This window comes from Chironomus tepperi, unplaced genomic scaffold, assembly GCF_022539635.2.
Source record: "Chironomus tepperi strain 1889 unplaced genomic scaffold, CSIRO-AGI_Ctep_v1 contig_7, whole genome shotgun sequence".
Lineage (NCBI taxonomy): Eukaryota > Metazoa > Arthropoda > Insecta > Diptera > Chironomidae > Chironomus > Chironomus tepperi.
The window spans coordinates 651,909-679,465 of NW_027226129.1; the positions used below are offsets into that span (position 1 = coordinate 651,909).

At 36.5% G+C, this 27,557-nt stretch overlaps 6 protein-coding genes across 6 annotated transcripts; 4 read left to right on the forward strand and 2 right to left on the reverse strand.

Annotated features, from left to right (window-relative positions):
• The first annotated feature begins 1,948 nt into the window (after window positions 1–1,948).
• LOC139089563 (uncharacterized) lies at window positions 1,949–11,271 on the forward strand. Its single transcript, XM_070639159.1, has 3 exons — window positions 1,949–2,192; window positions 10,429–10,752; window positions 10,810–11,271. Exons 1-3 carry the CDS (start codon window positions 1,985–1,987, stop codon window positions 11,235–11,237), a joined length of 960 nt encoding a protein of 319 aa, XP_070495260.1. The 5' UTR covers window positions 1,949–1,984; the 3' UTR covers window positions 11,238–11,271.
• An 822-nt stretch (window positions 11,272–12,093) lies between these two features.
• On the reverse strand, window positions 12,094–13,255 carry LOC139091516 (chromobox protein homolog 1-like). Its single transcript, XM_070641684.1, has 3 exons — window positions 12,964–13,255; window positions 12,407–12,450; window positions 12,094–12,308 (listed from the first exon to the last, which is right to left on the reverse strand). Exons 1-3 carry the CDS (start codon window positions 13,042–13,044, stop codon window positions 12,194–12,196), a joined length of 240 nt encoding a protein of 79 aa, XP_070497785.1. The 5' UTR covers window positions 13,045–13,255; the 3' UTR covers window positions 12,094–12,193.
• Window positions 13,256–13,492: 237 nt separating this feature from the next.
• LOC139090167 (probable trafficking protein particle complex subunit 13 homolog) lies at window positions 13,493–16,680 on the forward strand. The gene is made up of 5 exons (XM_070639934.1): window positions 13,493–13,738; window positions 14,082–14,264; window positions 14,719–14,885; window positions 15,617–15,916; window positions 16,215–16,680. Exons 1-5 carry the CDS (start codon window positions 13,549–13,551, stop codon window positions 16,632–16,634), a joined length of 1,260 nt encoding a protein of 419 aa, XP_070496035.1. The 5' UTR covers window positions 13,493–13,548; the 3' UTR covers window positions 16,635–16,680.
• A 702-nt stretch (window positions 16,681–17,382) lies between these two features.
• Window positions 17,383–21,489, reverse strand: Sf3a1 (splicing factor 3a subunit 1). The gene is made up of 4 exons (XM_070639267.1): window positions 21,308–21,489; window positions 20,922–21,243; window positions 18,570–19,885; window positions 17,383–17,873 (listed from the first exon to the last, which is right to left on the reverse strand). The coding sequence occupies exons 1-4, from the start codon at window positions 21,408–21,410 to the stop codon at window positions 17,449–17,451; spliced, it is 2,166 nt and encodes a 721-aa protein (XP_070495368.1). The 5' UTR covers window positions 21,411–21,489; the 3' UTR covers window positions 17,383–17,448.
• Window positions 21,490–21,524: 35 nt separating this feature from the next.
• LOC139088033 (FAM172 family protein homolog CG10038) lies at window positions 21,525–22,907 on the forward strand. The gene is made up of 3 exons (XM_070637075.1): window positions 21,525–21,618; window positions 21,681–21,743; window positions 22,079–22,907. Exons 1-3 carry the CDS (start codon window positions 21,577–21,579, stop codon window positions 22,898–22,900), a joined length of 927 nt encoding a protein of 308 aa, XP_070493176.1. The 5' UTR covers window positions 21,525–21,576; the 3' UTR covers window positions 22,901–22,907.
• Window positions 22,908–24,089: 1,182 nt separating this feature from the next.
• On the forward strand, window positions 24,090–25,600 carry LOC139088456 (uncharacterized). The gene is made up of 2 exons (XM_070637727.1): window positions 24,090–24,108; window positions 24,166–25,600. Exon 2 carries the CDS (start codon window positions 24,182–24,184, stop codon window positions 25,520–25,522), a length of 1,341 nt encoding a protein of 446 aa, XP_070493828.1. The 5' UTR covers window positions 24,090–24,108; window positions 24,166–24,181; the 3' UTR covers window positions 25,523–25,600.
• Window positions 25,601–27,557: the final 1,957 nt, after the last annotated feature.

The following is a 27,557-nucleotide window of genomic DNA, read 5'->3' on the forward strand; positions in this document are numbered from 1 at the left end:
AATCCGACATAAGGGCAACTGGCTCTAGAACATTACGACACTGGTCTTTGACAAAGTTATTCCAGCCTCAAGCTAGAGGTCGTTTTTTAATCTACCCGGGATATTTTACACTTACTATTCTAGGGCTGGGTCAGGAAGATAGATAGAGCTATCCTACGGTAACCCTCTTACTCCAGCCATGGGATACCTAACCGGAAAGATAGAGCTATTCTACAGTATAACATTTGTTCTAATTATCCTTGGGTTAGAGTAGGAGGGTTACCTTAGAATAGTCCTTCCTACTCGGATAGTGTAGGTTATCCCGGGGAGGGTAAGGTATACCGTGTGGTGTTGGTTATTCCCGGTTGAACCGGTCCCAAATTCGACGAAATTCGGCCTCAAAACCAGTGTCAAGTTGGTCATTTCTTCACTGTGTACTCTCCTAAAATACGGATCGTAAGGACAGTGTTGAGCCAATTTAGAGCTGAATCTGGCTTTTAAATTGATCTAAAATCACCAGACTACACAAATTGACACTAACAGCCACAGATACCCACCAACAGAGCCGAATTCCAAGCACATATTCCTATCATTCCAATCTAGTTCCACAACCCCCACTCAAGCTCTCAACTCTGCAATATCAAAATAAAAAGAGAATGTTGAAAATAATTATAAATACAAGACAAAGAACACGATGTGATTGCCATAAATTTATTTAACAACTTGATTCAGACTCCGATTAACATTGGCTTTTGTAATTGACTCTATTTGGTTATGTTCTGTGACTATTAATTTATTTTTTCAAAATTGCTACAGAAAAACTTGATTAAAATTCAGAATTTGAAATAAAAGAATCAAATTATTGATGGATTATGAGATATTTGTGAATTAAATGTGAAGTCTGATTGGACATGGCATTGAGAATTTTGAAATTATTAGTCTTGAATTTGTGTTAATTATGGACGGTAAATGAGTGGCTTTGGAATGTGATTTGTAGACGATTGTTGACGACTGATGCAGGTGGATGGGATTGAAAAAGTTTAAGAAAATTGAAAATTTAAATAAAAATTTAAAAAAAGTGAAAAATTTAGAAAAAAAAATTTAAAATTTTTAAAAAGTTTTGAAATATTTAAAAAAAATTTAAAAAACTTAAAAAATATTTAATAAAATTTAAAAAAAAATTAAAAAATTTTAAAATTTTATGAAGATTTAAGTTTAAAAAAAAATCAAAAAATTTGAAAAGTTTGAAAAATTTTAAAAAGTGTAAAAAAATTTTAAAAATTTTAAAATCTAAAAATTTAAAAAATTTGAAAAATTTGAAAAAATTTTAAAATTTGAAAAAATTTTAAAATTTAAAAAATTAGAAAATTTTTTAAAAAATGTAAAAAACTTTAAAATAATTTGAAGATTTTTAAAAAAATTTAAAAAATCAGAAAAATATAAAAAAATCTGAATAAAGTTAAAATAAAAGATAAAATTTAAAATTTTTTAAATTTATTTAAAATTTCAAAATTTTTAAATTGATTTAAATTTCCAAATTTCTTTAAAATTTCAACTTATCTTAAATTTATTAAAATTTTTAAAGGATTTTTAAAAAAATTGGAACATTAAATACAATTTCAAAATACTGCAAAATTTCAGATAAAAGTTATAAATAAATTAAAAAACTGAAAAAAGTGAAAAACTTAAAAGAACACTCAAAAATTTCAAAAAAAAGGTGATAAATTTAATTTTTTTATGAATTTAAAATTCCAAAAGAAGTGAAAAAGTTGAAAAAAAAAAGAGAAATTAAAAAATTGAAAAAAAGAATTAAAAATTCAAAAAAAAATCAAAAAAATTCAAAAAATCAAAAATTAAAAAAGTTCAAAAATCTGCAAAAAAGTGTTAAAAAATCGAAAAAAGTGAAAAAAAATTCAAAAAAGTGAAAAATTCCATCAAATCATCAAAAACTGCCCCAAAAAACTCATCAATCTACACCCCCTTAGCCCCCACATCACCCCCAACAATGCTCTCAATACTCAAACCCCGCCTCATCACCTTCGCCTTATTCCTGTTAATCATATCAACATCAACAGCTGATAGCGTAAAAAATTCAACAACTGAAACAGTTTCAACAGACTCAACAGCAACAACAACAACAACACAAAAGCCGAGCGCAAGTCAACCAAACCTGTTTACATCCACACTTGAAAGTATTAGGAAATTTTTCTTCAGTAAGTTTATTTTTGAGATATTTTTAGAGATTAATTAACATAATTTATTGGTGGACATAAGTCATGGGTGGATATAGGGATGTGGATAGGGGTTATGGGGTCAAAAGTGGGGTTGTCCTAACTGTCGATTTTTATAAATTTTTGATACTGAATTTGAGATCGAATCTAGAATAATTTGCAATTATTAGAAGCATGGGTCTCGAGTCCAGGGGCTTCATTCCCCTAATGACCCCTAACCCCTCCCAAGGTACCATTCTGATGTGACCCCAATTGACCAATTGCATGAAAATTGGACATTTCCCCTAACATCATCAAAAACCTTCATTCAAAAAATTCTAAATTGTCATTCAAACTAAAATCCACAACGGAACTGCATTAATGACAACGTGCACATCCATTAATCTCCACAATTAATGCTTACCATGCAGCTTTTAAATAATAAATTACACACAGCATGTCCAAAAAAGTATCTGATGTTTATGATAATAATAAGAAGACAATTACAAAAGTTATGAAGGCAGCAGTGACACATCCAATTGCATCATAAATTAAAATTAAAATTAATGAAATAAAAGACTCAAATGCATGAATAAGCGGGAAGTAAGAAGAAGAACTAAAAAAAGTTGAGGAAATTTTGATGGATTTTGAATAGATTTTTGATTAGTCTAGTGAATTTCGGGGTTTAGCTTCATTTGGGACCTCCACGAATGGATTTGGCTTTTGAAGTCCGATTGGTGTCCAGTGTGGTCCAACTCACGGAGTTCTACCAACTCTGGTGTCAAAATTAAAACCAAATAAGGCATCAAGTAACAATTACGCCAGTCTAAAGCTCGATTCTAACCAAAACCGACCTCAAATCAGAGTCAAGGTAGGCTAGGATCTGATTTTTGATCTAATAATCGACTCATGCTGTTCAGGAACATCTCCGACTACAAGAATTTCCTAACAATTCCCATTAATGTCCCAAAAAATTACCAAAAAAAAAGTCAAAAACAAAAGCACATTGCAGACTTAAATTATTAAGCATGCAGACTTAGAAACTTAATTAACAATTAATTCAGACATTCCATCACAAAAAAAAAAAAAAATAGAAAATCATTCATTATAAATTCAGCACACACAAAATTCGCAACAATAGACACTTCTGGTGAAATAAATACAAAAATTTGAATTTGAAGTTTTACGTCATTCAGGGAATCACCAGTGAGGTAATTTTTTGGCTATTCTAAGATGAATTAGGATTAATTAAGAGCAGAGTAGCTGTGACTACATTTTGGAGCATAATAAACCCAAATTCGAGTCTGACTATGGATTTCGATTGAGGTCCAGTGAAGTCCGATTCCCGGAGTCCTGTCAAACCTAGTTTGGAGTGTTTTATGTGGTCTGAATCAGTGCTGGACTCTTGCTGGAACTCGTACTGGAACTCTTGTAAGCAGAGCTCGAATTTTGGACCCTTAATTGAACCCCAACGTTAATTAAACTCTCAGCATGACCTCCAATAGAACTCCCATGTTTGACCCCTAGTTAGACCTCAGTTAGAGTTTACTGCTTTGTACCCCTAGTAAGAATTATACCCCTAGTTTGATCCTTATTTTAATCCTCAGTTTGTCCTCCAGTTAGACCTCTAGATTGACCTTCAGATGAACTCCTAGATGGACCACAGATTCGATTCTCATTTGACTTCCCAGTTTGATCTTTAGGTGGACCTGATATTCTCGCTATCTGGAAGTAATGACTTCAAATCTCAAAAAATTCCCCTTACAATCTGTACCCAATTTCCACCTTACTTTACTAATCTAATTCCTTCCTCATTTCAAACTCAAACCCAAACAAATCCACAATAGCATTTCTGACACATTTTTTCATATCCAACCAACTGTCTAATTAACTCTAAAGTGCAAGTCCGCATTTATTTCGTAACAATTGACTGAGTTTTTTTTTTTTTTTTGTTATTTCTGTTGCAGATTATGCAATTCTTTATGTGGCTTGCTACTTTTTTATAGCTTGCATACATGTAAGTTTCGTGCTGTGCGACCAACAGCATGCATTGAGTATTTTTTGATATATTGGAAATTTGTTGAATTTTGAGGTTAAATTTGATGGGTTTTTGAGGATTTTGATTTTAAAAAATTTAAATTTAAATTTGAAAAAATTCAAAATTTTTTAAAAAAGCTAAATAAAATTTAAATAATTTTAAAAAAATTCATAAATTTTTAATATTTTTAAAAAAATTTAAAACACTTTAAAAAATTGAAAAAATTTAAAAAAAATTTGAAAAAATTTAAAAAAAAACCAAAAAAATTGTAAAATTTAAAAGAAAAACTTAAAATAAATTCAAGTTTAATTTATTTTTAGATTTAAAATTTAAAAATTAATTTTAAATGAATCAAAAAATTCAACATTTTGTTTAAATTTTCAAATTTTTTTTATCAAAAATTCAAAAAAATCCTAATTTTCCATCAAAATTTCCATTAAATCCTTTAAATTTCAACATTTTCAATTTTAAAAATTTGACTTTTTTTTAACTTTCACAATTTATTTTTATTTATTTCCATTGCCCAATTCCAACTCCAACATTTTTGCATGTCACTGAGGAATTTTTTTCACAACTTTACATTTTTAACGTTTTTTTTGATATTTCTCGAATATTGCAGCTGCAAAAAGACTTGAATTTATGACTTATTTGCGAGTCTGATGTGAAAGCTTTTAATGCAATATTTTGTATGAAAAATTTCCGTAAACAGAGGATGACCTTTAAGGTAAAACTTGAAGTTGTGTCTATAAAAAAATCTTTAATTTTGGAATCTTCTAGTGGCTTATTGATGCATAAAATGATGAAAAAGTTAAAAACGTGAGCAAAAAATTGAAGTTAATTGGATGCAGACCATTTTAAGTGTTTTAAGATATAATGACTTAATTTTCGGATGACGTGCTAAGTGCGGTGACTCATTGGCACTATGTAGTCGCACAGCAGCCGTTTTTTGACACTAAATAGCGTTGATTGCTCAATAATCAGCTTATTGACAGTGTAGAGCAGAGTTTGGTGGACATCGGAAGTCATTCATTACTAGACTCCAATGTCCGAATCCAGTGGATCCCAACTCTGATCTAGAGTGATCATAACAACACTGGGGTCAGTTTGTACATGCCAGAAATGCTACTTTAGATAGGTTATGCCTCTAGATTCCACTTTTCTTATATTCCGAGCCCCCAAAGTCCTACCCAGAACTCGAAGTCTTTTTAGCGCATTTTTGAAACTTGTTTTCAAAAAGGTAGCTTAATAATGCACTTTGTTCGTTCGTTCGTTCGTTCGTTCGTTCGGCTGGAACGCGAGATCTCGAAAACTAGACATCATAGAGAGCTCTGGTTTGTTTTAATAGCTTCGTTCTATCAAGTTATTGGGTTATCGGTCATTTAGAAGTCTCAAATCAACGCATAAATACTATAATTAACAGTTTTTCATTTTCATATACAACAACAACAAAAACAACAACACGTTTTTTCATTGTTTACAGTGTTTTTCAATGTTTGTCGATGTTTTAACAGTGTTTAATGAACAATGTTTGAATTTTTTTGACCGTTACGAGGTTTGAATTATAAAAATCCGTTAAATGATGAAATTCTTAAATTTGTGGAAGTTTTATATGGATCTTGTTTTTAAGATCTGGAAGTGACCTGGATCTTACTGGATCATGTGTTTTAGCTCTGGAAGTGAACTGGATCTTACTGGATCTTGGTTTTTAGGTCTGGAAGTGAACTGGATCTTACTGGATCTTGGTTTTTAGGTCTGGAAGTGAACTGGATCTTACTGGATCTTGTGTTTTAGTTCTGGAAGTGACCTGGATCTTACTGGATCTTGGTTTTTAGGTCTGGAAGTGACCTGGATCTTGGTTTTTAGGTCTGGAAGTGACCTGGATCTTACTGGATCTTGTGTTTTAGGTCTGGAAGTGACTTGTTAATCAATTACTGATCGCTGGGACAAAAATGCGCTTAAGTCCCTCGATCAATAACACGAGGACTTTTGTAATTTTTTACATTTAATAATGGAGTCAAGCCGATTCAAGTCGACTTTTTCATACAAAACACGAGTCGACTGTTTTGTCTGGTCCTTCCCTTAACTCAGTGGTGCACAACCTTTTGTTTTTCGCGGCGCATTTTGATGGCAATCCTCAATATAAACCGCAAACGACATACAATTTATGGAATTACATGAGTGTGCCGCGGCACACAGGTTGCTCTCCAATGATTTATTCTAAATTATGCCAAAATGCTGCTGATAAACGTCGATACAGTTGAAATTCTGCTCTATTTTTGACGATATTTAGCTGCTAACTTCATACATGCTAAGTCTGTGTCATTCAAGTCAACCCAAATTACCATCAAATTCTCATTTGAATAAACCAAAAATCACCAAAAATGACCTTCAAAATCCATTAAAATTCACTCAAAAAAGTCTCAATTAAATTAGTCCAAATCCAGTCCAACCCCAGTTCCAGTAAAAGTATCAAATTCATTGAATTCAGCCACGCACAGAAAATTAATTAACTGACACTTGAGATTTTTATATGTGCAGCAATTACAGCCGTTGTTATTGTCTAACAGAACAATTATGTTATACCTTTATTGTCATGTCTTATAATAGCTTATACATCCATTAACAATGTGTCGATTACTAATCGTATTGTGAGTTAAAAATGTTAGAAATAAAGTCATTTTTGTGGCTTCTTGTTTGAGTGAATTTTGGAGTTAATTGAGGTAAAATTGTAGAACAATGAAGCAGAGTTGGGAATTGGGTGGAATTTAGTCGATTTTTGGGTTGTACAATCGGGTGTCAATGGGGGACGGACGGCTGTTGGTAGAAGGTAATAACGGCCAATAGTCGGCTGCTGATCAAAGATGCCACCAGATTAACTTTGACCAATTTTCAACTCTGTAATGAAGCAATAAGTAAGAAATGGTTGTAAATTTATGTGGAATAAAGCGCATTTTTTGAGGTCAATTTTTAGGGAATTTTAGATAAAATTAGAGGGTGTAGAATTTAGGTTTGAATTCACCGATGGCCGTCAGCCAATTTCCAATTCTTCAATGACACAACAAGTAAGAAAATATTGAGTTGAAGAAGAATAAAGCGCATTTTTTGGAGTCAATTTTGAAGAGAATTTGAATGGTGAAATGGATAAATGCTAGGACGGCTTGGGAAGTCTAGTGGAATTACATAGTAGGGTGGTGATGAGAAGAAGTTCCTAAAAATCCATTATTTTCAACAAAGTTATACCCACACGTCCCCATATCAGACCCAGAAACTATAAAAAAAACCCAAAAATTTGACCTTACAATTATTTCTTCTCTCTTTATTATTACTTCTGCACTTGCATGCGTCGATGAACACAAAAGAAAACAATTCTTTTTATTTCTGTACTTTTGCTTCTTTTGGTGATCGACTGTGTAATTTTTTTATATCGTCAGCCTTGAAGAATTTATCGTGAAATCGGAAGCGAAAATTAAAAATATAAAAAATTTTTTATGTGTGAAATTTTGAAATTATTTTTTTTATTGGCACTGAAAATGTAAACAAGAAGCATAATAAAGATGTAGTCAATGTCATAGCTTCTTTTGGGTAATTGTGAAGTGGAAATGAAGTGAAATCTGAAGGGGAAGTAATGGTTTAAGGCATGGAATGAAGTAATTGGGGTTTGAAAATTCTGGAAATTTCCTGACTTTCAGTGAATTGAGAATTAGGCTGAATTGTAGGGCTCGTGCCAAAAATGGAGGTCTGCAACTTTGAAAGAACAGTTTGAAACTGTAGGATTGGGCATCTAAAAAGCAGGAACTGCATGCAGAATTGCCAGGTCTCAATTTAAAAGCGACCTCAATTAAAGGAATTGTCTCACCTCCATGGACACTAATTGCAGGCTTATATCCAGAGTTGGTAGGAATCCACAGATGTGGGGCTAAATGGATGACTGCCAACTGTGTCTACAGACCTGCCGTTCATGTCCAAACCCTACTAAACTGATCAAATTAACCAAAAACTCTCAAAAATGCTTCCAATTCCCTACAAAAATCCCGAACCATGCCTTCATGAACATCATCCACAAAACAGCATCAAATTTCCCAACATCATTGCCATTTCCCCCCGCAATAGCCTCAAAAGCCCCAAGTAATCTGGCACACTTTACACCAATCAGTCTCAATCAGTCTCACACGAGATGCTGTTACAAGTCATGAGCATTTATTAAATACATTTGTTATTAATGTCAGCCTATTAAGTCACTGATCGCATTACATTCGCAAAATAACATGTTATTAATATTCGATTAGACATCGAGTGACTTGAGGTTGCACATTTATGATCGATTGATTGTCAAGGTGATGTTTTGAGATTAATTTTGATTGACTTTTTTTTGGAATTGAATTGTTTTTGAGTTGTGATTTTTAAAGTTATTGTGATGCTTTGAAGTCAGGGACAGGTGGGCGGGTTGAAATCATTTTTGGATGGAATTTGATGGAATTTTTTGGATGTTTTGTAGCAATTTGAAGAGTTTGGTCTATAAATAGAGAGGCATGGGGTGTGGATTGACCATAAGATCCTGTCGACTTCGAGCTCTGCTGGAAATACGGCTCATTGGGGACATACTAGCGTCCCAAGGCACACAGTTTACCAGTCACTGTTCTAAATTACAGCATTTGACAATATGTCTCACCAGGGGCATAGTTAGGGGGCTATTGGGGGCACGGCCCCTCACACCCCCCTAAGAATTGGAAACCCGTCTATGTACGCCCCTGAGTCTCACTAATGTCCACCAAATTGACCTTAATGCCCCAAAAATGTGAAAATTATTGAATATCCTACAATTAACCACCTCACGTCATACCTCAAAATTGACATCATGCCTCAAAACCCCCTCAAATTCCCCTCCTAACTTCCCATCATTTTCCTACCAATTCCTAACTTAATTTCCTATCCAAAATCAATCATTTGACACAAAAGTTCCATCAACTAGTCAAGCTTTCACTCAACAACTTAATTATAAATCTCATTACAATGTCAAAATCGTCTTCAATGAACAAAAAAAGTTAAGGCCAAGACGTACTCTAACTGATGGTCATATTGAATGTCACAATTGAATAAAACTCATAAATTACTTCCATATGACGAAGTGAAATGAAAACCTTCATGCTACATAAATTTTGTAATGCGTAAAGATGACTTTCGCTGATTAATTTGAATGGATGTTGTTTGTGGTGTTGATGAGTGTGGTGGGGATAGGAGGTGGGCTGAGGGGTTTGAGGGGTGGGTTTAGAGGGTACTGAATATGTGGAAATTTGGGTGGATTAGGAAGGTTATTAGCTTTTTAGTCAATATTTTGATTTGTTTGAATTTTTTACAATTTTCAATGAATTTTAAAGATTGGTAGGAGTTAGGGCTCGGCCTAGAACCGCAGGACATGCATTTCCTACGTAGTAGATGCGCAGGAGGGCCAATTTCAATACTACCTTATTGCTACGAACCCTAGTAATAGTCAGCAAATTTATTTGAATCATTTTGTATCATTTTGAATCAAATTGAACCATTTTAGCCTAGTTTGGAACATTTCAGACAGAGTTGGATCATTTAGGATTTTATTTGATCATTTTTTTATCACTTTGGACCAATTTGGATCAATTTCGAGCGACTTGAACCAATTAGAACCGATTTAGGTCATCTTAGACCAGGTTGATCCATTTGGAACTAATTAAGATCATTTAAGACTGATTTGGATCAATGCGGAGCGAATTGGATCAATTTGAACCGAATTGGTTCAGTTTAATCCAGTTTGACTCATATTGGAGCAATTTTATACATTTTGAATCATTTTGGACCTGTTGATCTATTTTGGACCAGTTTAAATCATTTTAGACCAATTCGGACCATTTTGGATAAACAAAAATCAATTTGAGTTCAAATGGGACCAATTTGGATCAATTTAGACCAGTTTGACTCATTTTGGACTAGTTTGACTCATTTTGAAGCAGTTTGATCCATTTTGGACTTGCTTGATCCAATTTAGACCATTTTGGATCAATTTGAATCTATTTGGAACAATTTGGACCAATTTAAACTAATTTGGACAATTTTGGATCAATTCAGATCATCAAAGATCCAAATCCTCCTCCAACATCCTCAATATATCCCCCGGGTAGCTCCCTATAACTTCCATACTCACAAACAACTCTAATTCACATCTCATTTCAGATCCATCACCACCGAAGCCAACAACACCAAAACCCCAAGTACCAGCCCTATCAAGAACCTACAGCAATTTACGAATTATAATCGATAATCAGACACAAACAGAACCAATAAGACATGACGAGTCAAAAAAGGTCAAAAGACTTGAAGATGAGCTGATGTGTCCAACGGAACGTGAAGCAAAATTTGAGTTATTTCCATTGACATGCAATAAGAATCACGACTGTGTGCAGACATTAGGGAAGAATTTTAGGTGCTGTAAGCTGTTTGGCGGTCAGCGGTGCCATGAAGGACTTGAAATACCACTTGAGGATATTGAGCATGAACGTGAGTTGAATTTTTAGGTTATGTAGCTATAAATTGAGTATTTCCATTAATCCACAGCCTTATTTGGTATCCCAAGAAAATGTCCAAAAGAACCGCTTGCCGAAAGCTTCTGGGACGTCAAGAAGTGCCTCATCGACACCGACTGTGACTTCCCGCGAATTTGTTGCCCAAGTGGACGTAAACGTTTCTGCATGAACTCATATACAGCACCAGAGGAACTTCCAGTCGGTCGACAAATTGCATATCCTGTTGAATCAATAAGTCAGTACTTCCAGTGCAGTCCAGCACCACCGCCAGCATTCGATAAGCATCCAAAAGAATGCAATTCAAGTATTTCATGCTTCCCAAATATTTGCTGTCTTGAGGGTGGCAAGAAGTACTGTCGACCACCTAAGAGAAACATTTTGGCTGCATTGACATCATTTGGACAGAGATTTAATGTTGGAATTATTAAGGACTGGACATCGAATCTTGTTATTCCTTAAGATTTGTATTTTGTACCATAAGATTTGTTTTAAGGACTTTTTTAGGAAATAAAATGATGTAAAAATTGAGGAACTTTGTTTTTTTTGATGCCCCTTGTCAATACCCCATGCCTTGCCCCTTGCCTTGCCCCTTGCCTTGCCCCTTGCCTTGCCCCTTGCCTTGCCCCTTGCCTTGCCCCTTGCCTTGCCCCTTGCCTTGCCCCTTGCCTTGCCCCTTGCCTTGTCCAGTGCCTTGCCCCTTGCCTTGCCTTGCCCCTTGCCTTGCCCCTTGCCTTGCCCCTTGCCTTGCCCCTTGCCTTGCCCCTTGCCTTGCCCCTTGCCTTGCCCCTTGCCTTGCCCCTTGCCTTGCCCCTTGCCTTGCCCCTTGCCTTGCCCCTTGCCATTTCCCCTTGCCTTTTCTCCTAGCAGCTTCCCCTTGGTCAAATCCCCTTGTCACTTCGCGTAGTCTTTTCCCTTTGGTCACTTCCCATGTTATTTCCCCATGCCACTTTCCCCATGCAATTTTCCCCATGTCACATCCCCTAGATCATTTTCCCATGCAACTCCCCCTTGCCACTTCTTCTTGTCCAATTTCCCATGCCACTTCCCCATGCGAATTCTCCATGCGAATTTTCCATGCCACTTTCCCCATGCCACTTTCCCATGCTACTTCCCCATGCCACTATCTCCTTGCCTTGTCCTTTGCCCTGCAATTTCCCCTTGTCACTTCCCCATGCCAATTTCTCAAGCTGCTTCCCCTTACCATTTCCCCATGCCCTGAAATCACCACCACATACCCTACCCCTCCCCCCTCCCACCTCTTTATGACTCCTTCACCCCAAGTTCATTCTCATCAAAACTTCATCAAACCTTTAACTTATTTCTTAACATTTAAATTGTTCTTTTTTTATTTATTTAATTTTATTACATTTAAATTACAAATATTTAACTTAACACAATTGGTAGGAAAATTCACATTAATTATTGGCCCAATTCAGTCGTTCTTGATAAAATTCTTGGACAATTTCGGGACACTTTATGTTAGCCTCTCTGGCACTGACCAAGTCAGCTTCGTCTACACCTTTCCATTTTCTGGAAAATTTAATGAAATTTTTTGTCAATTTTGGATATTTTGGGAATTTTAATGTCAATTTTAAAGTCAAATTTGATGGAATAAATGAAAAACTTACATAAGGAACTGTAGGGTACCACTGGCATCTGTTGCACCGATGATCTGTAAATAGGTAAGACATATTAAGTCATTAATTTAAGGAACCTCGTACAGGTTTGTAGAGAAAGCACACGATGTAGGATAAGCAGTCAAAAGTCAACTTGAATCCAGTCAGATATCCAATTTCATCTTATCTGGACTCAAACCATAGACAGACCAACTTAAAGCCATATTCTTGAGATTTTGGTGGAATTGAGAATGAGGAAATCTTGATCTCGAACAGCACAAATCAGTTGATTGATCAAATATCCAAACCCAGGCAGGCATGACTCTAACTTGATCTCGAATCCCGTTTAAATCCAGCATCATACAGCATCTGATTTTGTGCTGGATTTAAACAGATTTTGATCCAAACCCCCAAGTCATAGTCATGCTAATCTAGTAACGGAATAGGCAACCAGCCAAGATGTGCCTCAAAAACCACAATTTTGCTCACCACTGGACTAGATTCACAATTTTAAATTCACTTCTTCATCTTGTGCCTTCCTAGTTGCCTTTTCTACCAATTATTCCTACCTGTTCAGGCTCATATCCTCTCGCAAATCCTTGCTTCTCAATTTCTGTCTTTTTTGTTCTGTAGCTTTGTGTTTGTGACATTTTATGATAAATTTCAGATCTGATTGAACAGCAAAATGATTGCGGAATTTGAAATTTAGGTCCAACTGATGTGATGATGAGGTTTTGTGGATTAATTGGCAATCCTTGGGTTGGTTATGACTGTAATTGATGAATTTAGTTGAATATTTTGCAGTAAATTTGAATTTTTATCTTAAAAAACTTTTATTGTTTACTAAATTAGTTTGTAAAGTGTAGTTTCGTACCCCTTGTGAGCTATGGAATATGATTAAGGCAGGCTGAGTCAGTTTTGGAACCAATTTTGATGATTTTGGTGGAATTTGATTGAAAAATCCAAAATTTGTCAATCTTAGTAGTCATTTTAATCAATTTAACAGTCATAGTAGGCATCTTAAAATTAACGGTCAAAAAATATTCAAATTTTTCATTTCCCCGTCAACAGTCGTCCCCCAGTCTATTTACATTTCTCAGCTGTAAAAATCAACAAATTTCAATAATTTTTTCATCCAAAAAATTCATCCAAAAATGGACTCTCAAATTGAGCACATGCTGGCACTCAAGGTCATGCGATTGACACGACCAACATTGACCAACTTCCAGAACCTAATATTCAGCGAGCGTAGTGATTTACCGCATTTGGACGGTGACGAGTCAAATTATTTACCAAAATCTAATTTTTTGTTGCTGCCGCAGTCATTTGGAAATATTTATTTGGGTATGTATGGCTGGATGTTGTGTGACATGTCACATGTCACATGTCACACAACATCCTAAGACTTGAACTGGATGACATTGACTGATGTATTGGATCTGAGTGGTATATTTGGGTAAGTCATGATCCAAGTAAGTCATGATTGTGTCGCATGTCACATGTCACACAACATCCTCATGACATGTATTGGATCTAAGTGACATTTTTTGGGTTTTTAGTAAGTCATGATCCAATTCCAACTACCACAAATTGGTCAAATGTCCAAAAATCCAGTTTTAGAACACCTGGACTGCCTAACCCGACCCCCCAACCACCAATAATTCCCCAATTTTACCTCTTCCAACAGGCGAAACATTCTCAAGCTATATATGCGTCCACAACTGTACAACACATGCAGTCTCATCCGTGTCTGTAAAATGTGATTTACAAAGTAATAATTCAAGAGTTTCAATTCCAATTCATGCAAATCGGACCATACCGACAACATTGAATCAGGATGAGACATTAGATGATGTTATACATTATGAAGGTAAGTTAGTGAGGCAATGGGGTACAGAATTGAGTATGGTCAATGATATTGACATAGGAGGCTCTAGAAGGCCGGTTTTAAGTCGCAATTGATCTGTACGGCCAGGAAAGTGAGTAAGCAGCAGTGATGGACAACCTGTGTGTCGCGGCACATAAGTTTACTGCCAAAAGTCATTGAAAATGCCATGAATTGTATGCAGCTTCAATTGAGGCTCATTACCAAGTTGGGCCGCGAAGCATAAAAGGTTGAGAACCACTGCCTTAGAGCTCTTTCATTTAGGTGAACATCCTCATTGTCTAGCGATGAATCTTAGCTTTCCAGTGCATATCAAGCACATTTCATGCTATTATGCCTATCAGCATATACCTTAAGCTACTGTCTATGCTACATCAGTTACTTCCTCACCAATTATAACCCAAAATTCCACTAAATTTACTCTAAAATCTCATTACAGTCAAGGAAATCGGCACGCATATCCTAGTTTGTGAGGTCAACTATGTATCACCCGGTGGACTTCCGTTAAGTTTTAGAAAATTCTTTAAATTTCAAGTATTAAAGCCATTAGATGTTCAGACTAAATTTTATAATGCTGAAACTGATGAGGTCATTTTGGAAGCTACGGTAAGGTTTAATTAATGAATTTTGACACACCTAATGGTCATGTCACTCATGCCTGATTGTGTTTGATGAGTTTTGGGATATTAATTGGAGGGATTATGTTGGATTGTGAGGATTATAGGCTTGTAGTATTAAAGTGTTGCAGACTTACAATGTCATAGACTTAAAGTCTTATAGTCTTAGATCAGAGGGAGTCAGAGGGTATTAGAGCTGGTCAGAGGGTCTCAAAGGTGGCCTAAGAAAATCGAAGGGAGTCAGAAGGTGGACAAATCTTGCCGTAGAGAGTCAAATAGGTCAAAGGAGGTCCGAGGAGGTCATAACGAGTCATAGAGGGTCATAATCGGTCAGATGGTGGTCAGAGAGAGTTGAAGGACGTCAAAAGACTCAGTGAGTGGCCAGTGTGGGTCAGAAAGAGTTAGAATGAGTCAAAGATGGTCAGAAAGGGCTAGATGGAGTCATGAGGGAGTCAAACGGTGCCAAAGGATGTCATAAGGTGTCAAAGATAGTCAGAAGGAGTCATAAGAGGTCGTAATGGGTCATAAGGGTTTAGAGGGTGGTCAAAGGGAGTCAGAATGATTCAGAGGAAGTCAGAGAGGGTCATAAGGTTATCAGAGGGTATTGAAAGGTGTCATAGGGTCTAGAGGGGGTCATAGGATGTATTAAAGCCCTTTATAGCCCTTTACAGCCTTATAATCTTATAGAATAATTCTCAATTATCACTTATTAAATTCCAGATTCAAAACATAACAGCAAATGTAATTTGCTTAGAACGTGTTGAACTTGAGCCATCTGACTCGTACACATCAACGCCCCTAAATACAACAACAGATGGCAAATCTGTCTTTTGTTCAATTAATAAATTACAGCCACAAAATTCATGTCAATTCTTGTACTGCATTAAACCTGTTCCATCGATTGCCAATGACTTAAAGACACTGAAAATGGCAATGAATATTGGAAAGTTGGACATAGTTTGGAGATCATCAAATTTGGCTGAACGTGGACGACTGCAGACTAGTCAGCTGCAAAGAAGTGTAAGTTTGGGTATTTTTGGCGATTTTGGGTAATTTTGGTGACTTTTTGGACTTTTTGGACATTTTGGGTGTTTTTAATTACTTTTTGGGTATGTTGGGTATTTTTTGATGACTTTGAGGGCATTTGTGTGTTTTTGATGACTTTTTAGGCATTTTGGGTATTTTTGATGACTTTTTGGGTATTTTGCACATTTTTGATGACTTTTTTTGTCATTTTGGGTGTTTCTGATGACTTTTTGGGCATTTTGTGCATTTTTAACGACTTTTTGGACATTTTTTAATCAATTTTTCTCAACAGTCAATAGAATTTGGTGACTTACGTCTATCAATTACCGAAGCAAGCAGCATCAGTGAAATCTCAAAGCCATTCGTCTTCAACTGTCGCATCACCAACACCAGTACACGATCAATGGAACTAAACCTCAACTTTAATATCAAGCAAAAGCACGGCAACCTCTACACAGGCTCATCCGAACAAAATTTAGGTCTTATTGAGCCTGAAAAGTTTAAAGACTTTCGTTTGACAATCTTTCCGATCCGTCTTGGGATCGTTAGTGTCGGTGACTTACAAATTAGTGACGTCTTTATGAAGAGAATTTATGAATTTGATGATATTTTGCAAGTTTTTATTGTTAAGGATTTAAATGAAGCATATGATTTACAGAAATTTGTTAAATTTCATGACATTCCAGTCAGTCAGGTTAGACAGGCTGCTTAAATATTATTATTATTATGAATAAAGTGATTATTATGACATTAAACAATTGGATTTAATAATTTGGATTAGTTGTGGGCAAGCCTTGCTGTTCGGCACCTGACAGCAACACGGCATACTACTCATGGCATTTCTGACACTGGTTAAGGGTATCAGAAAGAGTCAGAGGGTGCCATTTATCAAAACTCGGCTTAAATTAAGCAAACTCTGGCAACAATTCAGCAAATTCAGCAAATTCTGGCTACAATTCAGCAAATTCAGCAAACTCTGGCTTCAATTCAGCAAATTCAGCAAACTCTGGCTACAATTCAGCAAATTCAGCAAACTCTGGCTACAATTCAGCAAATTCAGCAAACTCTGGCTTAAATTCCGCAAATTCAGCAAACTCTGGCTTCAATTCAGCAAATTCAGCAAACTCTGGCTACAATTCAGCAAATTCAGCAAACTCTGGCTACAATTCAGCAAACTCTGGCTTCAATTCAGCAAATTCAGCAAATTCTGGCTACAATTCAGCAAATTCTGGCTACAATTCAGCAAACTCTGGCTACAATTCAGCAAACTCTGGCTTCAATTCAGCAAATTCTGGCTACAATTCAGCAAATTCAGCAAACTCTGGCTACAATTCAGCAAATTCTGGCTACAATTCATGTCGTACCATACCTTAGCGTACCACAGCCAGATGAATCAGCTCCTGATCTACAGCCTTACATCTATATCAAATACCCAAAATTCCATCAATAAAAAACCTTCATTTTTGTTTAAAATTTACTTCCAAATTTTTATTATCATCAATCCAGTCCATCCCCATACAAAAAATTTACTTCTTCCTTCCACCACGTTCCTTAATCTGCAAATGAACAGTCACACCCGATAATAAATTATAATAAGCCACAGAATTGCTATCTTTAAAGAATATTCCATCATGTGATATCTTCTGCTTAGCTGGTGGCATGTCTGTCTCTTCCTGAACTTTCTGCTTCAACTTCTGAATCGTATCAGCAAGTCCAATGTTGATCGACAGCAATTGTCCGTTGAGTTTCCATTCTGGCTTGTCACTTGATGTTGGAACTTGAACTTGAATTGTAATTGGACTCTTGTGGTGCTGCATAAAGACATCTTCTGGTATGAGACTGTCTTCTTGACGTGATTTCTTACTTGCTGGTTCATCCTCGGTCATGTCCATGACTGGTGGGGCTGGTGCGAGGTTTGGTGGCATACCGAAGCCGACAGGGAATGGTGGAGCTGTAAAGGGATGGAAATTTTTAGGTTAGAATTTGTTTTTGGAGTCAATTTGTAGATTTAACCTCAAAATCACTTGACTGCCCTAAGTAGATCAATCCTAACCTCAAAATGACTTGACTATCCTAAGTAGATCAATCCTAACCTCAAAATGACTTGGCTACCCTAAGTAGATCAACCCTAACCTCAAAATGACTTGGCTACCCTAAGTAGATCAATCCTAACCTCAAAATAGCCTGACTACCTTAAGTAGATCAATCCTAACCTCAAAATAGCCTGCCTACTTTAAGTAGATTAATCCTAACCTCAAAATGACTTGGCTACCCTGAGTAGATCAATCCTAACCTAAAAATGGCCTCACTATCCTAAGTAGATCAATCCTAACCTCAAAATGACTTGGCTACCCTAAGTAGATCAATCCTAACCTCAAAATAGCCTGACTACCTTAAGTAGATCAACCCTAACCTCAAAATGACTTGTCTACCCTGAGTAGATCAATCTTAACCTCAAAATCCCTTGGCTACCCTAAGTGGATCAATCCTAACCTCAAAATCCCTTGTCTACCCTGAGTAGATCAATCTTAACCTCAAAATCCCTTGACTACCCTAAGTAGATCAATCCTAACCTCAAAATCCCCTGTCTAACCTAACCTAACCCAACCATAACCTCAAAATCCCCAAAAATTCAGCATATACTTACGAATTAATGGCGGTGGCCTCAATGGCGGTCTCATTTGTGGCATCATTAATACCGGCGGTGGTGGTACAGCTGGCATTGGCGGTGCTGAATGATGTGGCATATTACCAGGCATACCCATACCATGTGACATTGGTTTCGGTGGTGCTGATACAGTTGCAACTTGTTTTGGTCCAATTTTTTCCTTTTCTTCGTCCGGTAAGAGTCCCTTGACCTTATGAATTTGATGAATCTGGTCCTCAAGTGAGACATTACGTGCAGCTGCACGTGTTGCTGCCTCAACACTGGATGTGTGTCCATCCCACGTCACACGATCATCCTTACGCTCCTCCTCACCAAGTTTCTTACCAATTGCTGCTTCCTCATCACCAACACCAAAAATATCCGTACGACGTTCAGCAAGTTGCTTCAAGCTAGCCTCAATAGCTGATCCCGGTGCATAGACCTGCTCCTCGCGGACCTTCTCAAGCATCTTATCACGCTGTTCAACCCATCGTGGATCAAGCAGTCCAATACGCATATGCTCAGCAACTTTTGATGCTGGAATCTTTTCACCTGTAATTGGGGATATCAGGTACTCCTCAGTAGCTGGCGATGGCTTAACAATCTTTTGTGCCTGCTTTGGATCATACTTTTTGACAATAACTTTATCATGTGTTGGTGGCATGACGGGTGCAACTTGCTTGGGTGGTTGATTGTCATCGTCGCTGGACTCCTCATCCATGTCCTGGATTTGGGTATTGTCCTTGACACGATTCTCCATGACTGATAATTTGATATTATGATGTGGAACTTGTTGCTCATTCAGGTCCTCATCGGACTCAATTTGCATCTCAATGTCATTGTCTTCTTCGACGAAACGTTGTTCCATGATGACACGTGCGCCGACCTCTTCGGGGGTGGTTGGGGCGGGGAAGTTGCCACTTTCGTATGGCTGGTACTCGACAACTTCGACGACCACAAAGTCATGCCAGTCAATTTGAGCGTAGGCGACACGTTCACGTTCTATTTTTTCCTCTTCGCGACGTCTTTGTTGTTCTTCGTGTTTGAGCCAATTGGCGCGGTATTTGACTTGGTCGAGGATGGCATTGGTACCGTCGCGGGATGAGTCGAGTTCGGCTTTGAGACGTGGCAGGAGATCCTTTGGTGGAATTAGGATTTTTGTGTATTGTTCGAGGAGTTTGGTAAAGTATTGAAAGAGTGAATGTTGTGGACGAAGGAAGTCAAATTGGAAGTTGCGTTGTTCGCGATTCATGAGGTTGGTGAGGAACTGACGACCGTTACGGGCGACAAACTGGGCTGTGAGCTTGACGATGTCTCTGGAAATATTTAATGATTTCCTTGTTAGTATTTTGATGGATTTTAAATTTTTGAATTTTAAGCAAATTTCCTCTAAATCTCAATTATTTAAATTAGGACCCCCTTTTGAAATTATGTTATTCTTAAAGTTTTATAGTCAAAGTTTTAGCATGAAATTCATAAAAAGAACTTATAATTCTTAAAATTCAATTATTCAAACCTAAGACCCCCTTTTAGTTTTGGATTTTTAATTGATTTTCATGAATTTTTGAAAATAAATTTGTGAATTTTTACCAGTAAATTGACAAAAACAGCATAATTTAGAAAGTAGTTCTCCAAAATTTAATTATTTAAACCTAGGACCCCCAGAAATTCTAAAATTTTGATCATTAGAATCATAAATAATCATAATATTGTGAATACTAGCTAAATTCTGCAAATTCAGCTAATTCTGGCTATAATTCAGCAATTTCTAACTATAATTCAGCAAATCCTGGATGAAATTCAGCAATATCTGGCTAATATTATGCCAATTCAGCAAATTATGGCTGAAATTCAGCAATTTTTGGCTCATATTATGCCTGTAAATTCTGGATGCAATTTAGCAATTTCTGGCTAATATTAAGCCAATTTAGCAAATTCTGGATGAAATTTAGCAATTTCTGCTAATATTATGCCAATTCAGCAAATTATGGCTGAAATTCAGCTGGCTCACATTCAGCCAATTCAGCAATTTCTGGCTCATATTAAACCAGTTCAGCAAATTCTGGCTCAAATTCAGCCTATTCAGCAAATTCTGGCTATAATTCAGCAAATTCTGGCTATAATTCAGCAAATTCTGGCTCATATTCAGCCAATTCAGCAAAATCTGGCTGAAAATTCTAGTTAAAATTTAGCAATTTCTGGCAGAAAATTTTAAAATTCTCTAAAAAGTACAATTATTCAAATTTAGGACTCCCTCAAAATTCTTCATAAAATTCCAAAATTCCTTCAAAGCCTCAAAAATCCAAACCCAAGACCCCTCCATCATCCAAAATTCATTCCAAAAATACTCACAAATCCAATGCCGATATAGACGGTGGATCAGCAATAAATTCAAATTCCGGTGGCGGTTCCTTCGGCACAAACTGTTCCGTTGCCTGCTTCAACAACTCCTGTTGCTTCTGCTGTACAGCCGATATTGATAAATTTTTCATACCCGGAACTGTCGAACTCTTTCCATCCTTAAATTCCTGTACCTTAAACTGATAATAAGCATGATAAGGATCGCCGGGATTCAAGAAGCTAAACTTCTTATTGCCCATTTCACTTTGATGGATACGATTCTCAAATTCATATCCATTTCTGGCCACAAAACTTGCTGTTTTGTCAACAATGTCTGCAAAAAAAAAATTGAATTTTGAGTAAAATTTGTCAATTTTTTGTGATTTTTTTGGACTTACTTCGTACTTCCGGCGGCGGATATATGATTCCAATAATTGGACCCGACAGCGTCTGGTTCGGATCACTAAAACCTGGTGCACTTTGCAGCTCTAATTCTGGCATTTTAATTAAACGTTTAATTCTGTTATGATTTGTTATTGATGTCCAGACGTAGCTTTTTCCCCTTCGTTTTTGAAGGGCATGAAACTATGAAAATAAGTTTATGAAATTTGACAGTTGATGCTCCCCTGTTGTTTACAAAAACCCGCCAAAACAACAACAACAAGTTATGAACATTCAGTTTTTGAGAAAAGTTGCGTGTTTTTTTAGTGTAATTGAAACTTTTTGTGGCATTTTTTGGTATTTATTGATTGATTTGATAAACATTTGCAGATATTCAGTATGTCGGGTGCTTTAAGGAAGACTGTAAAGGATTTTGGATATGGATTTAATGAGGTATGTTGGGAATTTTTGTGAATTTTTGTTATTTTTGTCATTTTTTCATCAATTTTTATAAATTTTGAACAATTCAATTATTCAAAGCTAAAGACCCCCAAAAATGCCAAAAAAAATTAATAATTAGAATCATAAAAATTTACGAATTCAGCAAATTATGGCTCAAATTCAGCAAATTATGGCTGAAATTCAGCAATTTCTGGCTACAATTCAGCAAATTCTGGCTACAATTCAGCAAATTCTGGCTGAAATTTTCATCAATTTTTGACAATTTTTTTTTTTAAATCAAATTTTAACAATTTTTCACCAATTTTTCCTACAATTTCCCATTCCAGGACGGCCGCCTCCGCCAACTAGACCCAAAATCCGGTACCATCACCGACAAGCCCTTCCAATTCATCGATCAATCCCACTACGAAGCCCTAGGTGATGCCATAACCGACTACGTCTATGACTTAATGGATCAAAATGGCCTAACACGTCACTACATCCCCAAATCAGCACCAATCGACAAGTCAACATTCATCTTCAGCACATTTAAGGACATCAAAGACATTGACAAGTTAATGATCATCATTCACGGAAGTGGTGTTGTACGTGCCGGTCAATGGGCACGTTCCTTAATCATAAATGACTGTATTAATTCCGGTACTGTCTTACCATATGTCAAACAGGCACAATTGAGAGGATATGACGTCATCATAACCAATACAAATGATAATTATCGTGATAATAAGCCAATTGTTGGAAGTGAAAGTCCTGAAAAGCATGCAAATTATGTCTGGAAAAATTATATTCAGCCATTAAATCCAAAAAAAATTGCAATTGTTGCACATTCTTATGGTGGAATCATTACAACATATTTGGCATCAAAGTTTAGTGACGATTTTAATCATAAAGTATTTGCTGTTGGATTTACTGACTCGGTACATGGATCGAGAGGAATTGATCGACATTTGGCTAAAATTGGTGTTAATTTTGTGACATCGACGGCTGAGATCAATAAAGTATTGGCTAAATCGGGACAGGATGTTGAGAGACGATCAGCTGGAACAACGAAACATGAAATGACGTCATATAAATGTATTGATAAGTTGTTTGACTTTATTGATGAGAAGGAAAAGGAATTTAGTGGAATAAAGAAGGATGAAATGTAAAAAAAAATTTTGTCTCTGTGTCATTGTGTCTCTGTGTCTTTTTGTCTCTGTGTCAATTCATGGTGTTCTGTGTCATGGTGTCTCTGTGTCATGGTGCCTCTGTGTCATGGTGTCTCTGTGTGATTGTTTCTCTGTGTCTCAGTATCTTGGTGTCATTGTGTCTCTGTGTCATGGTGTCTCTGTGTCTTGTTTCTCTGTGTGATTGTGTCTCTGTGTCATTGTGTCTCTGTGTCATTTTGTCTTTGTGTCATGGTGCCTCTGTGACATTGTGCCTCTGTGTCATGGTGTCTCTGTGTGATTGTTTCTCTGTGTGATTGTTTCTCTGTGTGATTGTTTCTCTGTGTTATTGTGTCTCTGTGTCATTGTGTCTCTGTGACATTTTGTCTCTGTGACATTGTGTCTCTTTGTCATCTTGTCTCAGTGTCATCGTGTCTCTGTGACATTGTGTCTCTGTGTCTCTGTGTCATCGTGTCTCTGTGTCATGGTGCCTCTGTGTCATGGTGTCTCTGTGTGATTGTTTCTCTGTGTCTCAGTATCTTGGTGTCATTGTGTCTCTGTGTCATGGTGTCTCTGTGTCTTGTTTCTCTGTGTGATTGTGTCTCTGTGTCATTGTGTCTCTGTGTCATTTTGTCTTTGTGTCATGGTGCCTCTGTGACATTGTGCCTCTGTGTCATGGTGTCTCTGTGTGATTGTTTCTCTGTGTGATTGTTTCTCTGTGTGATTGTTTCTCTGTGTTATTGTGTCTCTGTGTCATTGTGTCTCTGTGACATTTTGTCTCTGTGACATTGTGTCTCTTTGTCATCTTGTCTCAGTGTCATCGTGTCTCTGTGTCATTGTGTCTCTGTGTCTTTTTGTCTCTGTGTCATTGTGTCTCTGTGTCATGGTGTCTCTGTGTCATGTTGTCTCAATGTCATCGTGTCTCTTTGCCATTGTGTCTCTGTATCATTGTGTCTCTGTGTCATTGTGTCTCTGTACGATGGTGTCTCTGTGTCATTGACGCCAAAAATTTCACATCCGTGGCAGTGTGAAATTTCACGCGAATGACGTGTACGTTTTACGCCCCCTGACAATAACTTAATGTTATCCGTGGATTAAAGTTATAAATAAAATTGACACGTTGCGTTGTTGCTTGCCTTATCTTATCGTTTACTTGCTAAATTTGATTCATTTTCAGTTCATATTTGCTGTGGAAAGGAAGTAAATACGCAGTAATTGTGTGTGATTTAATTAATTTTGATCTTAATTCCGTTTTTTGATATTTTTAGACAAATTCTTATTAAAATGGAAGCAGAAATGAAAGTTAAGTGTATATACCAAGACTCTACATATTATGGCAATAAAAAAGTATATGTATGTAAATTTTTTGAGCAATCAATTCCTGAAAATACAACAATAATACCCGATGGAAAACATGAGTCTGCTAGAGGAAATGAACATGTTGAGAGTGTCCAATTTATTGCATGCAGCCTTACAAAAGTACCGCAAGGATTAACAAGAATTTTTCCGAATTTGAAAGTGTTAGACATTTTTGAATCAGGACTAAAAACCATAACCAAATCTGACTTGGCTGAGTACAAAAATCTTGAAAGGATTTATATCGAGCATAATAAAATTAAGTTCCTGCCAGGTGACTTGTTTGAGGGATTTAAGAACCTTGAAGCTATTGGCTTTAGACACAACAACATAGAAGTCATCGAATCAAACATTTTAGACGGACTTGATAAGCTTAAATATGTGAATTTCAGCTGTAATCCAAATTATACAAAATGTTATTCACAATTTAGTGATTATAGTCCAAATGCGACACTTGAAGAAGTTAAGGACGAGCTTATGGTTATATTTTGTAAAGATCCTAAAACTATCAACGATTTACTCAAGGTTAAGGAGGAAAACATGAATTTGAAGGACAAAAATGCTGAACTTAATGCTGACAATCAAAACCTAAAACATGAAATTGATGAACTCAATGCAGAGGTTAAGAACCTAAAGGAAGAAGTTGATGATGTCAATGCCAAGGTTAGAAACTTAGAAGGTCAAGTTGATGACGTCAATGCACAAAATCAAAAGTTGCAGTCTGAAAATCGCAAATTCAAAAACTTCCTAACTGATGAAACCTTCAAGGACTTCCAGATCCAAATTGGCGACCACAAATTCGCAGTCCACAAGTTCCTGATTGCAGCACGAAGTCCAACTCTGGCTGAGATTCTTAAAAACAACCCTGGACTTGAAAATCTAAAAATGGTCGACATTCCAGTTGGCATTTTTGAGGTAATTTTGAAATATTTTTACACTGATGAACTTCCAGGTGTCGATGGGATGAACATTTTGCATCTTTATGCTACTGCTGGGAAGCTAAAGATTGAGGAATTAAAGGAATATGCAGCAACAAAGATTATTCAATCTTTAGATTCCAAAAATCCACATGAAGTCCTTAAATTGAGCAACAAATACAATCACGATGAGATGAGATATCAAGCATATGAAGCTCTAAAGAAGAAATATCCAGATGTAAATTTCCGACCTGAATTGGCTGTCGACAATGATCAGCTTGATGCTTTAATGTCCCAAATTAAACGCAAGGAAGAAGCTGACAGGAAAATGGAAGAAATGTTCAATAATTAATCAAGTTTGTGGTTAAATAACGTAGTAATCTGTGTAAAGATTGTAGATTAATAAAAATTGAGGCTTGGGACAATAAAACAGCTGTTTTTTTTATCTATATCCTGTACCTGAGTATGCTGACTATGGCATAATTTGACACAAAACTAAACGTGGCATTAATTCAAATAAATCTCTAGTAAAGTTAGGCATAAAAAGTGTTAAGTTATGTTGATAAAGCCGTACTTAACTAAAAGATTAAATGCTGTTCCTGGAGGAGCATCTGCTGGCAATTTTTCATTACTGCTGGCAAAATTGTGGATCTTTTTCAGACGTTCTTGTGCTTTTCTGCGTAACTGGTGCTGATAGTCAATTGTTGTTGTTTGATTCCTCATGACTTGACGATGCAGCATTCACTGGATGTGTATGAGCATCTGCTTGAAGTGCTTTGACTAATTGTGGAAAATTATAGCTGTCCAAATTAATCTTTTGGCTGCATTTTGTCTTTTTGCTCTTTTGGCTCTCTTTCAACTTTCTTTGACTCTCTTTGAACTCAGTCTTTGACTCAGCTGATGTGTCTTTGACTCTCTTTGGCTTTCCTTCATGAGTTATTCGTTTGCACTGACCTGGAGCGTGATTTCCTGTGCACTTGACGCATTGGAATTTATATCCACAATTCAGAGATTAATGACCTCAATGTTGGCAATGGAAGCACTGCGATGGACTTTTCTTGGACTTACTTACTTACTTCTTTACTTCGCTGGCCGTACAGATCAGGTGTGATGCATGGCCTCTCCAGTCGGTTCCTAAAGCTGACTCTATCGCTGGCTACAGCTTGCCAATTACCAATTCCAAGTGTGACACTGTCTTTATCGACAGCTTCTTTACCGCGCGATCTCTTGCCATCAAAAAAGTTGAATTTAAATACCTTTGGAGCTAATGGAGCATCCACAGGCCTTCTGATAACATGTCCAGCCCACTCCATTGAATAGCCGATACAATTCCTCATTGCTTCTGTTCCGAAACAGGTCACCTCCTTTATTTTGGTCCGAAAATGGATCTAAGCAAGTTTCTCTCAAAAATGCCTATTGCGTTTTGGTCAGCTGTGGTCATGTTCCATGACTCAGCACCATACAGTGCTACAGAGCGGATAAGCGTCTTTTAAATGCTCAATTTAGCGATTCTGGAGACTATTTTGATGTTATTAAGCTTCTTAACGAGAAGTATGCACGCTGCACTGCCTGTATCCTCCGTCTCACCTCGATGGAAATGTCGTGATTGTTGCTGATGATAGAGTCAATCATAAGGTACGAGTCGACATGATTCTTTGTCCTTTCTGATGCAGAAATCATCAGTAACTTGGTCTTGTCCTCATTCACCTGCAATCTGATCTTGTTGGCTTCTCTTTCCATTTTGGATTATTAATTATTAATTTTTATTATAGAATGTGCTGGCTATGGGGAAGTGACAATGAAGAGAAGAAAGCTGTCGACGCAACTGGGGTAATAACAGATGTCATTACTTCTGAAAAACTCTTAGATATCCAATCTTATGAAATTGTATGGCTGTTGACTGTAATATTAATTATCAAGCTTATTGATGATACTTTTAGTGTATGAATATCAATATATACGCCAAAGTCTTCACATCCATAGCAGCTGTGTAAAAATTCACTCCGATGACGCCAAGTAAACTTCCCTCTGACAATAACTTAATGTTATCTGTGGATTAAATCATATTCACACCAAATTTTCAATTTCCTGCTTCAGACTTACAGAATTGACAAATAGTTTCAATAGTGGAAAGTCTGTGCCTGAGAATATCAATCAAACAGTGAGAACCGCATCTTGATTGGTGCTTCCAGTTCCGAGAAATCGATAAAAAACAATTTCTGTTATTTAGTTAGTTAATCAGCACGATATTTTTGTTCAAACTCAATATTAAGACTTTGGGTCTTCTGCATCTAGTAGGGAATGGACATGGCATGAACTGTATTGATTTTGGAGCCATAAGATGCTTCCAGTGAGGCACAAGATGTGAAAGACTGTAAATTTTTGAG

Excerpts from the sequence above, each read along its gene's own strand:
- LOC139089563 (XM_070639159.1), top strand. The coding sequence starts at position 1,985 with ATGCTCTCAATACTCAAACCCCGCCTCATCACCTTCGCCTTATTCCTG. Across the intron at positions 2,193-10,428 it reads TATTAGGAAATTTTTCTTCA|ATCCATCACCACCGAAGCCA; the intron begins GTAAGTTTATTT and ends ATCTCATTTCAG. Across the intron at positions 10,753-10,809 it reads TGAGGATATTGAGCATGAAC|CCTTATTTGGTATCCCAAGA; the intron begins GTGAGTTGAATT and ends ATTAATCCACAG.
- LOC139088033 (XM_070637075.1), top strand. The coding sequence starts at position 21,577 with ATGAACATTCAGTTTTTGAGAAAAGTTGCGTGTTTTTTTAGT. Across the intron at positions 21,619-21,680 it reads AAGTTGCGTGTTTTTTTAGT|ATATTCAGTATGTCGGGTGC; the intron begins GTAATTGAAACT and ends AAACATTTGCAG. Across the intron at positions 21,744-22,078 it reads TTGGATATGGATTTAATGAG|GACGGCCGCCTCCGCCAACT; the intron begins GTATGTTGGGAA and ends TTCCCATTCCAG.
- Sf3a1 (XM_070639267.1), bottom strand. The coding sequence starts at position 21,410 with ATGCCAGAATTAGAGCTGCAAAGTGCACCAGGTTTTAGTGATCCGAAC. Across the intron at positions 19,886-20,921 it reads TCTATATCGGCATTGGATTT|AGACATCGTCAAGCTCACAG; the intron begins GTGAGTATTTTT and ends AAATATTTCCAG. Across the intron at positions 17,874-18,569 it reads GAGGCCACCGCCATTAATTC|CTCCACCATTCCCTGTCGGC; the intron begins GTAAGTATATGC and ends ATCCCTTTACAG.
- LOC139091516 (XM_070641684.1), bottom strand. The coding sequence starts at position 13,044 with ATGTCACAAACACAAAGCTACAGAACAAAAAAGACAGAAATTGAGAAG. Across the intron at positions 12,451-12,963 it reads GAGGATATGAGCCTGAACAG|ATCATCGGTGCAACAGATGC; the intron begins GTAGGAATAATT and ends ACCTATTTACAG. Across the intron at positions 12,309-12,406 it reads GGTACCCTACAGTTCCTTAT|AAAATGGAAAGGTGTAGACG; the intron begins GTAAGTTTTTCA and ends TAAATTTTCCAG.
- LOC139088456 (XM_070637727.1), top strand. The coding sequence starts at position 24,182 with ATGGAAGCAGAAATGAAAGTTAAGTGTATATACCAAGACTCTACATAT.
- LOC139090167 (XM_070639934.1), top strand. The coding sequence starts at position 13,549 with ATGGACTCTCAAATTGAGCACATGCTGGCACTCAAGGTCATGCGATTG. Across the intron at positions 14,886-15,616 it reads AGGTCATTTTGGAAGCTACG|ATTCAAAACATAACAGCAAA; the intron begins GTAAGGTTTAAT and ends ATTAAATTCCAG. Across the intron at positions 15,917-16,214 it reads CTAGTCAGCTGCAAAGAAGT|TCAATAGAATTTGGTGACTT; the intron begins GTAAGTTTGGGT and ends TTTTCTCAACAG.